Below are 13,438 nucleotides of genomic sequence, written 5' to 3'. Positions count from 1 at the left end.
CTCCCCTTGGGAGGATAACGACACTGAAATGTTTTATGAGATTAGAGAACACATTGTGTGGGATATTAGACCATTCCAACATACAGAATCTCTCCAGGTCCTTGATTTATTTTGTCTGCGCTTGTAGACTGCCCTGTTCAATTCAAACCACAGGTTTTCAATGGAGTTCAAGTCCGAAGACTGAGATGGCCATTGAAAATGTTGATTTTGTGCCCAATTAACCGTTTCTTTGTGGATGTTGATGTGTCCTGCTGGAAGATCAACTTGTGGCCAAGTTTCAGCCTCCTAGCAGAGAGGGAACCAGGTTTTGGGCTAAAATATCTGGTAGTGGGTAAAATTGATTTATTTATTTCATACAAACATTTCTGCTCATCTTTATCAAGGGTATCAATAACTAGGTGATTCTTTTGATATCTAGTTATTTGACTGAATCAGAAATACAGATGTGGAGTAGATGTAGAGTTTGTTTTAAATTCTCAAAAAACATCTGACCTAATCAAACAACACTTGTTGCTCTTTGTACGTGTTGATATAATATTCTTATTTAATGGAGAGGAAAAAACGTTTCCCTAAACTGCTTTATAATATTATAATTAAATGAAAAAGAAAAAAAAGTTTTCCCTCCTCAACTGCGTTTACTCCCCCTAGACAGCAGATGGCGATATGTGTCTTTCAGGCGATGTTTCTAGTGTGACGTTTAATCTAGTGGACGGAACGCTTCTTCAACAACTGCAGCCATCTCGGTTGCTCGCTAGCCAACAAAGTCGGAACATTCAAGTTCTTTAGACAATTTCATGGTTTAATTGCCACTAGGATTTAAACATACTTATGTGTAAACAACTAGCTACTCCATTTAATTTAATATTTACGTTGTAAGTCAACTAGCTGGCTGGTTAAGTTAGCACTAGTCTAGTCGCTAATGCTAACTAGCTATTATCCCCGACCATGAGTTCACTAAACTACTCTCCTCCTGCTGAAGAAGAGGTGGTCTGCTGGACGGAGAAAGAAACTCTCGTGAAAGAGGAGGAGGAAGAGGAGGCTGTTACAATACAAAAACAAGTAGAGGGTGAGGCTGTTACCGTGAAAAAAGAAGAGAAAGACGTTACAGTGAAAGAGGAGGAGGATGTTACCGTGAAAGAAAATGAGGATGATGCCGTTTTTGGAGTAGAAGATGAAGAAGTTTTTGGAATAACGGATGAAGAGGGGGAGATTACTGTCACACTTGAGGATGACGAAGAAGAGCAGACTGGAGATCTGATTAACACCAGTAAATACAGTGAGTACTATCTTATAAAACAGGGACATTGATCTGATTAACACCAGTAAATACAGTGAGTACTATCATAAACAGGGATACAAACTCTGCAATTGTTAAACTAGTGTGCGATTTTTAAAAGGGCGTTCTACACTTGAATAGGTTTTTGTACTGTATGAATTGTTCATGACGTCCCCCAGGGATGTTTCACATTTTCCTGTTGAAAAGTGATATATAAATACAGTAAAGTATAAACACACTAAAGGGAAACAAATAAATGTTTTGAGCAAAATAGTGTTGTTTTTTTGACAACTGCAGACTAGAAGGGGCGGCAGGGTAGCCTAGTGGTTAGAGCGTAGGACTAGTAACCAGAAGGTTGAAAGTTCAAATCCCTGAGCTGACAAGGTCGTTCTGCCCCTCCACTGTTCCTAGGCCGTCATTGAAAATAAGAATTTGTTCTTAACTGACTTGCCTAGTTAAATAAAGGTAAAAAAAAATAGAGAGAGTGATGTCAAGCCTTCAAGTAGTTGGCTTGATGGGAAATCGTGATGATCTTCATGTGAATATTCATTATTGTTTTTTAAATCCTTCCTGTTCTGTCAAGTTGGTTGTTGATCATTGCTAAAAAGCCATTTTCAAGTATTGCAAGAGACTTTCAAGACGATTTAAGTTCAAACTGTAACTAGGCCACTCAATGTCATCTTGGTAAGCTCCTCCAGTGTAGATTTGGCCTTGTGGTTTAGGTTATTGTCCTGTTACAGTTTTTTGTATTCAGATCTCTGAAATGCTCTCTAACTACGTAACATTTAGTGTCTCCTTATATTACGCTGGGAACAGTTTTCATTGGCACAGAAATCCTAAATCATTTCAGTGTTTGCTAAATCCAGTGGTTCTAACTGAGAGTCACCTAAATGGATGCTGTCATCAATGCAGTTCTTCAATACTTACACATCATTCTTAATACTGTAGCTGTTTAGTTAGTCACATGTTCAACTATCATCAGCTGATCCAGGAAATCATTTTCTGAATGCCAGTCAAATGACAAACATCACAACATGCAACAACAACCAAAGTGCTTCTTCATTCATTATTCTGGTACAGACAGTTATGCCGTGCTCCATGTTGGATCCAACATCCCTAACAAATTGGTGTTTATAATGTTATTGTCTGCTTGATTTACAGTAGAGTCTCGTTAGTGGAAACAGAGATACTTTGCTCATAATGTGTAGAGAACTGTTCCTTGATGGATAGGCTATTGTACAACACACACAGCTTTTTTCCTTAATTCAGGGCATTTAGAATGACAACACATTACAGAGTAGCCTAGTGGGATTATTCACAACATTATCTGGTGATCAGGTTATGAAATGTCACGACAAATACATTTTAGATTCCATGTTTCACCTGAAATATTACATTATTTGAAGTCCTAGATCTATGTTGTTGTTAGGTGAAGTTATGGGTCCTACAGTAGGTCTATGTTATTGTTAGGTAAAGTTATGGGTCCTACAGTGGGTGTATGTTATTGTTAGATGACGTTATGGGTCCTACAGTAGGTCTATGTTGTTGTTAGGTGAAGTTATGGGTCCTACAGTAGGTCTATGTTATTGTTAGGTAAAGTTATGGGTCCTACAGTGGGTGAATGTTATTGTTAGATGATGTTATGGGTCCTACAGTAGGTCTATGTTATTGTTAGGGGAAGTTATGGGTCCTGCAGTAGGTCTATGTTGTTAGGTAAAGTTATGGGTCCTGCAGTGGGTGTATGTTATTGTTAGGTGAAGTGATGGGTCCTACAGTTGGTCTGTGTCGTTGTTAGTTGAAGTTATGGGTCCTACAGTAGGTCTATGTTATTGTTAGAGGAGGTTATGGGTCCTACAGTAGGTCTATGTTATTGTTAGGGGAAGTTATGGGTCCTACAGTAGGTCTATGTTATTGTTTGGTGACGTTATGGGTCCTACAGTAGGTTTATGTTATTGTTAGGTGAAACTATGGGTTCATTTGTTAAAAACTTAGTGTACAAACCCTCATTGTCATGCTGATGGCAAAGCTAGCCAAAGAGTGTTTTACTGGTTGAAGTGTTTTTTAAGTGTAAAGCAGTTGATTTGTGACAACACAAACGTATTAAGCAGGAGATTCAAGCGAGCCATATAATTATAATCCGAAGTAGTGTGAAATGCACTCATAAGCAACCTGAAAATGGAGGCTATTTTTGCAGTCAGCCAATGATGACCCCCTGAGTTTTCCCCCACAGTGGTGAATTAGTGAATAGACACAGAGCTGAATGTGAGTTTCCTTGAGTTGCACTCCTGATCTTGCGCTGATAGTGTGCTGTAATATTCAGAATACATGGTGAAAACTTAAATCTAAGCTCACCATTTTTGGCCCGTGCAGATTTACTACATCCATAACTAGCGGTTTCCTCATTAGCAGGGAGGAGTTTCTTCAACCAAATTGCATTTGCATCACCATCGTGCGCCAATTTTAGCAAACACAGAAAGGGGCCTATATCGGAGACCAAAAGTTTTTTGCCGCACTGTTTCACGGAACCCAAACCGGCTGCGCGCTTGCGCCATCGTGCATACCTATATTTTGTCCCCTCACACCAAACACGATCACAACACGTAGGTTAAAATATCAAAACAAACTCTGAACCAATTATATTAATTTGGGGACACGTCGAAAAGCATTAGACATTTATGACAATTTAGCTAGCTGGCTTGCACTTGCTAGCTAATTTGTCCTATTTAGTTAGCTTGCTGTTGCTAGCTAATTTGTCCTGGGATACATTGAGTTGTTATTTTACCTGAAATGCACAAGGTCCTCTACTCTTGTCATCTCTCTTCCTTCTAGGCTTTTTCTTCTCTTGACTTTATATTACGATTGGCAACTTTCATAAATTAGGTGCATTACCACCACATTCGTCTTTCAGTCACCCATGTGGGTATAACCATGTGGGTATAACCAATGAGGAGATGGCATGTGGGTACCTGCTTCTATAAACCAATGAGGAGATGGGAGAGGCAGAACTTGCAGCACGATCTGCGTCACAAATAGAACTGACTTCTATTTCAGCCCTTAGCAACGCAGACGCACGTGTAAGCAGTGTGGGTGCAATAATTGAATAATATAGATTTCTAATTTTATTTTGCAATGCGAGCGCACGCGAGCCTGTTAGGATTTCAACAACTTTAATAACTTATTTCCAGTTACTACTAATGTGAAAACAAGACAAAATGACTATTGTTGCGAACTTGACTGTCTTAATTGTCAAATTTAACAGACATCAATTGATGTTCAACTTCATGGGAATGCTCTGGGATTTCTGCTGTTGTGGGCATTTAACCATCTGTCTGACTTTGATTCACACAGGATTGAGACGGGACTATCGTGGATCCTCTGGGGATCCTCAACAACATCATGATGCTGACGAGGCAGAGAAAAGTCTCTCCAGATCAGAACTCCTCAAGAAACACCAGCAGAGACCTACAGGGAAAAAAACTCACTGCTGCACTGACTGTGGGAAAATATTCAATTCTTCAGTAGACCTTAAAATACATCAAAGAATTCACACTGGAGAGAAACCTTTTGGCTGTGATCACTGTGGGAAGAGTTTTATTCGTCTACAAACCCTGAAATCACACCAGAGAATTCACACTGGAGAGAAACCTTATGGCTGTGATCAATGTGGGAAGAGTTTTACTCAGCTAAACAGCCTGATGGTACACCAGCGGGGACATTCAGGAGAGAAACCGTATAGCTGTAATCGATGTGGGAAGAGTTTTTCTACATCTAGCTATCTAACTATACACCAGAGAACACATACAGGAGAGAAACCATATAGCTGTAATCAATGTGGGAAGAGTTTTATTCGTCTACAAACTCTGAAATCACACCAGAGAATACACACTGGAGAGAAACCTTATAGCTGTGATCAATGTGGAAAGAGTTTTACTCACCTTAACAGCCTCATTGTACACCAGCGGACACACACAGGAGAGAAATCTTATAGCTGTGATCAATGTGGAAAGAGATTTTCTACATCTAGTTATTTAAAGATACACCAAAAAACACACACAGGAGAGAAACCACATAGCTGTAACCAATGTGGGAAGAGTTTCACTCAGCTAAACAGCATGATAGTTCACCAGCGGACACACACAGGAGAGAAAGTTTTTAAATGTGATCAATGTGGGAAGAGTTTTGGTACATCTGGATGTCTGAAGACACACCAGAGAACACACACAGGAGAGAAACCTTATAACTGTAGTCAATGTGGGAAGAGTTTTGGTACATCTGGATGTCTGACAACACACCAGAGAACACACACAGGAGAGAAACCTTATAACTGTAGTCAATGTGGGAAGAGTTTTACTACATCTAGCCAGCTGACTTTACACAAGAGAACACACACTGGAGAGAAACCTTATAGCTGTGATCAATGTGGGAAGAGTTTTTCACGGCCAGACAGCCTGAATATACACAAGCGGACACACACAGGAGTGAAACCTTATAGCTGTAGTAAATGTGGGAAGGGTTTTACTACATCTTGCCAGCTTACTTTACACCAGAGAAGACACACAGGACATAATCCTTATAGCTGTACTCAATGAGGGAAGAGTTTTACTTTGCTTAACAGCCTGGTGTCACCCCAGAGAACACACACAGGAGAGAAATTTCATAGCTGTAATCAATGTGGGAAGAGATAATCTGATAAAAGATCTCTGACTAAACATCAGAAAATACATAAAGGAGTTGTTTCATGATATCAATTAATTAATTTCACAATATAGAATGTTTTAACATTGTAGAAGGAGTATTTTAATGATGTCACAATGTAGAATGTTTTAACATTGTAGTAGGAGTATTTTAATGATGTCACAATGTAGAATGTTTTAACTTTGTAGTAGGAATATTTAAAGATGTCACAATGTAGAATGTTTTAACATTGTAGTAGGAGTATTTTAATGATGTCACAATGTAGAATGTTTTAACATTGTAGTAGGAGTATTTAAAGATGTCACAATGTAGAATGTTTTAACATTGTAGTAGGAGTATTTTAATGATGTCACAATGTAGAAGCCTAAACGTTTTCCACCTGTTCTATTGATTTTAGCCTCAGGGGAAGAATCCAGGCTCTGAAATGAAACTATTTAGGTGACTTAACAAAAAGTGAGTAACAAAAAAAGAGTAACATTGGTGACCCACTTGAATCAAAATGCAACACTTCAAAATTCTTCAAATTAACGCACTGATTGGTGTCACCTCGTTAGTCAGTATGTGTTACACCTGTGCTGGCTTGTCCATCTCGTTAGTGTGAAGGTGTTTCACCTGAGCTGGTCCAGATTCTATTTAAGAGTGTCTGGCCCAGTGTTCCAGTTGTTTTGATAGATATGGAGAGTCAGCACCTTTAGTTGCTCCACCTTTTTGGTTTGCTTCCTGTCTTTAAGTTTGGTGTTGAAGCTTCTTTCTGAAGAGAGCTTTTTTTTTTTTTTTTTTAAGAAAAATGAATACAAACAAGCAAACCTGGTCGGTTCCGGGGATTGGTATAGCAAATACTGTAAGATTTTCATGGACTGAAAAGGAGATGGAACCTTGGGGCAGGGAAACTTTTGGAAGGACCATATTGATGGGATGCCTCAGGATAGAGGTGAAGGAAGTACTCTGCCTTCAAGGCAACCCAAATGAAAAGGGTTTTGATGTGACGTTTCACAAGCAAGAGAAACATGACGAAGTAATGAAGATGGCAAAGGAAGCGGAGAAAACGGGACCCCTGTGCCATTATGCGGTGACCAGCCTGGCGAAGAACAACTTCAGGGTGGTCACCGTAACCATGTACAATCCGCATGTGAAAGATGAAGAGGTGAGGGCCTTTCTGGGGAGGTACATGGACAATGTCTCCTCAGCGAGGTACCTCAGGGACTCCCTGGGTTTCTGGAGTGGGAGGAGAGGTTTCCAGGCGTTACTCAGGGAGTCCCCGAAGAGTGTGGATGGTTACCTCCATCCTCCGGCGATGTTCTCCCTGGGGGCTGACAGGGGAACACTACTATGCACGTCAGCCCCCGTTCTGCAGGCGTTGTATGGCCTACGGCCATATCCTGGCCTCGTGCAGCGCCAAGAAATGTCGTTTTTGTGGGTCGGAAGAGCACGAGGCCAAGGAGTGTGACGAGCCCAAGGCTTGCCACGGGTGTGGCTCAAGAGCACACCTGTGGCGTGATTGCCCGGCTCGTCACAGGTCATACGCGTCTGCAGCTGGGGGGGGAGCGGGGGATGGGGGGAGGAAAGAAAGGACGCGTGCGGATTGCATGGATGGCACAGGGGAAAAGACGGCGCAGGAAGAAGATGGGAAGAAGGATGAGGTGGGAAGAAAGAGGCGAGGAGAAGAAAATAATGGAACAGAAGGAGAGAAGAAAAAGGGGACGGAAGAAGGTGGAGGAGCTGAGAAGAGGGAGAAGGGGACAGTGGTACGAGAAGGAGTGGAAGAGGGAACGGGGACAGTGACGGAGAAGGAGGGAGGAGTGGAGGTGGTAGGGGGGGGAGATGGGGGGTGGGAGTGGGGGGACAGCCTGCCAGGCTTCCTCGAGGTCGAAATGAGGGATTTGGTGGAGGGGTTAGTGGGGATGGGACGTTGTGTCTCCCCGCTACCTCCTTCACCAAAGAAGAAAGGGATAAAGAGGGGGAGCTTGGCAGGAAGTGAGAGGGAGGGGGGTGTGGAGGGGGAGGGGGGGTTAAGAGAGTGGCGGGGGGGGGGGAGGGGAGGGTAATTTGTCCTCCCGGTTTGCCTCAGCCCCTTGCATTTTAGTGGATGACTCCAGTGAGGGGTCGGTGGGTTGTTTGCAAGAGGGATCCCAACTCCTGTTTGGGGAGATGGGGTCCCCTATATGCAGCCCCGAGGCAAACAGGAAGGGGGGGATGGTGGGTGGGGAGGGAGGACCCAACACACTGCCTGGATCATGGGTTGGGATGGAGGACGGGGGGGCGTCAGGAGAGGAGAGGACATCCCCGCCGGTGGAGATGGACCAGGGGAGCATCGGGTGAGTCTCCTGGTTTTTCTTTGGGTTTTGGGGTTTTTATTTGTTGTAAATAATTTAAATGAATAGTTCTGTTCCTTTTTTTAGTCTAAATGTTAGGGGGTTAAGGGATAATGTTAAAAGGAGGGCGGTTTTTTGTTATTTAGAGGGTGTGGGGTTTGATTTCTGTTTTTTACAGGAGGCTCACCTGAGGGATGGTGGGGATGTGTGTAGATTTAAGAGGGAGTGGGATAAGGGGGAATCTTTTTGGGGCATAGGAGGGGTGCACTCAACAGGAGTAGGGATTTTGTGTGGGCATAGAGAGGTTAAAATAGAGAACACTTTTGTAATAATGCAGGGTAGAGTTTTGGGGATAGATGTTAAGTTTAGAGAAGCTAGATATAGGTTAATTGGGGTGTATGGGCCACAGGTGGCGGCAGACAGGAGGGAGATGGTGGACTGTCTGGCGCCCCTGTGTGTTACAAACAGGCACTTGGTGATAGGAGGAGACTTTAATATAGATTTAGGGTTAGGCGGTGATAGCAGTGCAGGTGCCATCTCTGGGCTAATGGCTTGCCATGGTCTGGTTGATGGTGGCCTGCACACTACTCCGGCAATGGTCGGTCCTACATGGCGCAACTCCAGGGGGGTTGCGCGGAGGCTCGACTACATTTTTGTATCCAGGTCTTTGGGTCAGTTGTCTGGGCGGCTGTTGCCTGTTTTCTTCACGGATCACGACGGGGTGTTCCTGCAGGTGGGGTCGCCAGTCTGCCTCTTCGGTAGGGGGTACTGGAAGTTAGATCGGGATATACTGGAGGAGCAGGCTTTCGTTGACGCATTTTTTTGTTTCTTTCGGAGGCTTGACGGCCTCCGGTCCATGTGCGAGGGGGTGTTAGAGTGGTGGGATTTAGTCAAGGGGAGGATAAGGGCTTTTATAATAGGATATTGTAGAAGGAAAAAAAGGGAGGAAAGGAGGGAGGTGGATCGTATCCAAAGGTTAATTGAACTCGAGTACGAGGCAGGCAACCTCGGCGGGTCGATTGACTGGGAGAGATTCGCAGCCCTAAAGGCGCAGCTCAGGGAGCTGCAGGAGCAGAAGGCTCGAGCTTTCCTGGAGCGTGCGCATAGTGGCTTTCTAGAACATAATGAGACTTGTTCCGCTATGTTCTTTAAGTCGGTTAGGGCCAGACAGAGTAGGAAGGTAATAAAGGGAGTTAGGGAAGAAAATGGTAGTATAGTAAGTAAACCAGAGGAAATGGTCAGGGTGACAACTGATCATTTCCAAGGTTTATTTAAGGAAAGGGAAATAGATGTAGAGCAGGGAAACGTGTTTTTAGAACACTTGTCCCGGCGGTTGCCAGAGGACATTAGAGACGTGATGGAGGCCCAGATCTCACTAGAAGAGGTTGAGAGCGCTCTTAGGAGGATGGGAAAAGGGAAGGTGCCTGGGATGGATGGGCTGCCGGCTGAGTTTTACCTCAAGTTTTGGGGTATACTTGGACCAGTGGTTCTCGAAGTCTTGAAGGCCATCCTTGAGACGGGGGTCCCGGGGGGATCAATGGCTGTTGGTGTGCTGTCACTTCTTTATAAGAAGGGGGAAGCAACTGACCTTGGCAACTGGCGGCCATTGACCATGCTGTGCGTAGATTACAAGATTCTTGCAAAGGTTTTAGCAGACCGGTTGCGCACAGCCCTTCCCTACGTCGTCCACGAGGATCAGACGTGCGGGGTAGAGGGCCGCTCTATAAGATGGAACCTACAGTTGATCAGGGATTCCATCGCTTGGGTTGAAGATGGAGGGCTGCCTTTAATGGTAGCAGCGCTAGATCAGGCGAAAGCTTTTGATCGCGTGAATAGATCTTTTCTATTCAGGGTGTTAGGTAGATTAGGATTTGGGGAGAAGTTTATAGGATGGATCCGTACTTTATATGTCGGAGCGGGGTGTCGAGTTAGTGTAAATAGTCACTTAGGTGACGTTTTTGACCTCTCGTCTGGGGTCAGGCAGGGATGCCCACTCTCGCCTCTCCTCTTCGTTCTGTACATGGAGCCTCTGGGGGATGCCATTAGGGCAGACACAGGGGTGGAAGGCTTGTTGATCCCTGGAAGCGGTGGGCTGCGTGTTAAGATGACGCAGTACGCCGACGACACTTCCTTGCTGTTGTGCAAGGACTCGTGCCTGACAAGGTCCCTTGCCATCTTTGGGGATTTCACCCGAGCGTCGGGAGCAGTTCTGAACCATGCAAAGTCTTCCGTCAAGTTTTTCGGAAGATGGCGCGGTAGAACGGATGTGCCTGGGGGGTTATCTCTCTGTGAAGGGGCCCTGAGGATTCTCGGGGTTCATTTTGAGAGCTCCGGCTCAGCGACGCTAAACTGGAACATGCGTATCGCAGTGGTACAGAGGAAGCTAGCAATGTGGAAGGCTAGGTATTTGTCTTTTATGGGCAAAGTCCTGGTCCTAAAGGTGGATGTGTTGCCGTCTCTGTTGTATGTGGCATACATCTACCCATTGCCGGCTTGTCTGAGGAGGCCTCTAGTGAGGCTTGTGTTTCAGTTTATGTGGAGTGGCAGGTGCGAGTGGGTTGCCAGGGCACGCATGATCTGTCCCATCGGGGAGGGAGGTAGGGGGGTACCACATTTCCCCCTCAAGCTGGACGCCATTTTTGTTTCTTTCTTGTTGATGGAGCTTGCTCGTCCGGTTATACACCCGTCCGGTTACCTCCTGCGGGTGTTCTTCTCGTATAAGGCGAGAAGCGTAATGGTGTGGTCTAACGCGGGTCCTCGGGCGGAACAGCTGCCGTGGCATTTTGGCCATGCGGCCTAGTGGCTGCGTGCGCACCCCGAGGTTGAAGTTGCCCGAGTAGGTTTAGACCACCTGTACGAGGAGGTCAGGCAGGCAGGGAGTCCTGCGCCTGTAGCGGGCATCTCGTCGGTGGTCTGGGAGGGAGTGCAGGCGCGGGGCCTGGACAACAGGCTCAAGGACCTGAATTGGTTGGGCCTCCATAAGTGCTTGCCGGTACGTGCCATCTTGTACCGGTATAGTTTGGTGCAATCCCCCACCTGTCCAAGATCCTCTTGTGGCAGGGAGGAGACTGTGCGCCATGCCTTCTGGGACTGTGCCTTTGCCGGACTATTCTGGGCTAGGGCACGGGTAATGCTAGGTGTGGTTAGGAGTGATTTTGTTTTGACATGGGCTAGGCTAGAGAGAGGCGTAGGGAGAGCAAAGGGAACGGATAGGGACAGGATTCTGCTCTGGCTTCTCATGAGTCTCTTTAAAAAGGGACTGTGGGGAGCCAGGCAGAATTTAGTCAAGACAGGGAGAGATTGGGGGGTGGAAGGGATAGTGAGAAGGGTGGAAGGTGATTTGAGGGGGAAGATGAAGAGGGAGGAGAGGAAGTGGGGGAAGCATGCGGCACGGGAGAGGTGGAAAGGGGGTTTAGGGCTGGGAGTGTTAGAGTGAGTTTGGTAAGGGGATAGATTAGGGAAGGGGAGATAGGGAAAGGGTTAGGTATTGGTTAGGTATGACGGGGAGGGACGATGCTCCCCTGAGGTTTGTTTTTGTTTGATATTTTTGTAAATAGAATTAATTAAGAATGAATGAGAATTATGATTTTGTAATAGTATGAATGGTATTGATTGTAATAAATTATTTTAACCACCACCTTTTTGGTTTGCTTCCTGTCTTTAAGTTTGTGGGTTTTTCTTTTGGGTGCCTCTTCTTGGGCAGATTTAGTGGGTCTCATGGTGGGTGTCTTTTAGGTCCCAGTTGTTGTCCCATGTCAACTTTCATTGGACACCCCCATCGTGTCTTTCAGAACCCCTCCTAAAAAACAAGCTTATATTTTGATTTGGATATTTTAAAATTTTAATCAATGGCATTTCTTTAGGATGCTCATTAGTCTTTAAGTTGTTAACTTTGTTTTTTATCCTCTTATGTTGTGTACTAAATATTTCTGTATTTTCATTGTTTTTTCTTGTGAAGATATTGTGTTGCATGCATGTCTGAAATGTGCTGTATAAATAAAGCTTGATTTGATTTGAACATATTGCAAAACAAATTAACCCAATGACTGACCAATCAACAGCCTCTTGGTCCATCTTAGTATGTAAAATGGTATCAATTGCACTTTTCCAGCCTGCTGAAGGCGTGGTGGAATGGTAAACACCACTCCCGGCTCTACCAGGGTCTTGAGGTGGTCTCCCCAGTTCTGCTTATGTCATGTTCTGTGGCCTTGCTGTTCCATTTCTTGACTGCCCCTGCAACACAGAAAGAAACACATTTAGTCATATTATATAAAACACTCAAAAGTAATGTATATGGAGCATATATGGCCTCACTTACACCTGCCACCTAAATGTGACGTCTGTCATCTGATCACTCCAAGCTGCATTAGGTTCAGATCTAACAGGATGGGCCTTTGACAGTCTGGATGCTGTCAGGCCACAATATAAATAAGCAACGTAGAGATGGGGTGAATGAGTGGGGAAAAGTACATTCTACACAAATTACCTTCATAATATCAAAGAACAAATGTGTGTGCCTGAGGGGAAATTAACTTTCATACAGCCAAAAGGAGTGAGAAACTACACCCACATCAGTGGACAATTTGCACTAATGTAAATTAACATAGATAATGGAACATGTCCCAAGGATTCCAGATAGCATTGACCATTGTGCATTATTCTGTCTCTTTTACATAGCAGGTGTTAAAGAAAAACAGACAAGACAAGTAGGTCATTATGGTAATTGTAGTTTAAAAAATAGCACCTAATTATGCCAATCTGTATGTGGGGTTGTTTGAGAAGAATGTGATTGTCAGCCCTAACAATCCATTCTAGCACCTCATCAGGCTCTGAAAAAGTCTTCATTGATGACGTGTTCCTTCTATTCCAGGGGACAGCAGAGGAACTTCATCGATTCCAATCCTTCATCAATACAAGCAGTGAACTTCTGAAATTCACCCTCACCTTTGATGAGCATGAAACAAGTTATCTGGACATTTTTATTAAGAGGGAAGGGGGTGGCTTTAACACAGACCTATACAGGAAGCCCACTGACAGGAATTCCCTCATACGCGGAGACAGCTTCCACCCTACACCCCTAAAAAACAATTTTAACTTTTTTCAACTTGAGTAAAGAAAAAATTAAAAATGTAAATTTGTAATTTTAATTTTGTAC

At 44.3% G+C, this 13,438-nt stretch overlaps 1 protein-coding gene across 1 annotated transcript; it reads left to right on the top strand.

The window, feature by feature from the left end:
- Positions 1–707: 707 nt before the first annotated feature.
- Positions 708–12,317, top strand: LOC139424746 (zinc finger protein ZFP2-like). The gene is made up of 3 exons (XM_071176858.1): positions 708–1,276; positions 4,625–6,706; positions 11,949–12,317. The coding sequence occupies exons 1-2, from the start codon at positions 946–948 to the stop codon at positions 5,863–5,865; spliced, it is 1,572 nt and encodes a 523-aa protein (XP_071032959.1). The 5' UTR covers positions 708–945; the 3' UTR covers positions 5,866–6,706; positions 11,949–12,317.
- The last annotated feature ends 1,121 nt before the right edge of the window (positions 12,318–13,438 follow it).

Source organism: Oncorhynchus clarkii, chromosome 13, assembly GCF_045791955.1.
Source record: "Oncorhynchus clarkii lewisi isolate Uvic-CL-2024 chromosome 13, UVic_Ocla_1.0, whole genome shotgun sequence".
Classification (NCBI taxonomy): domain Eukaryota; kingdom Metazoa; phylum Chordata; class Actinopteri; order Salmoniformes; family Salmonidae; genus Oncorhynchus; species Oncorhynchus clarkii.
Note: the sequence above shows the minus strand (reverse complement) of the source record. Positions and strands in the feature narration are given on the sequence as shown.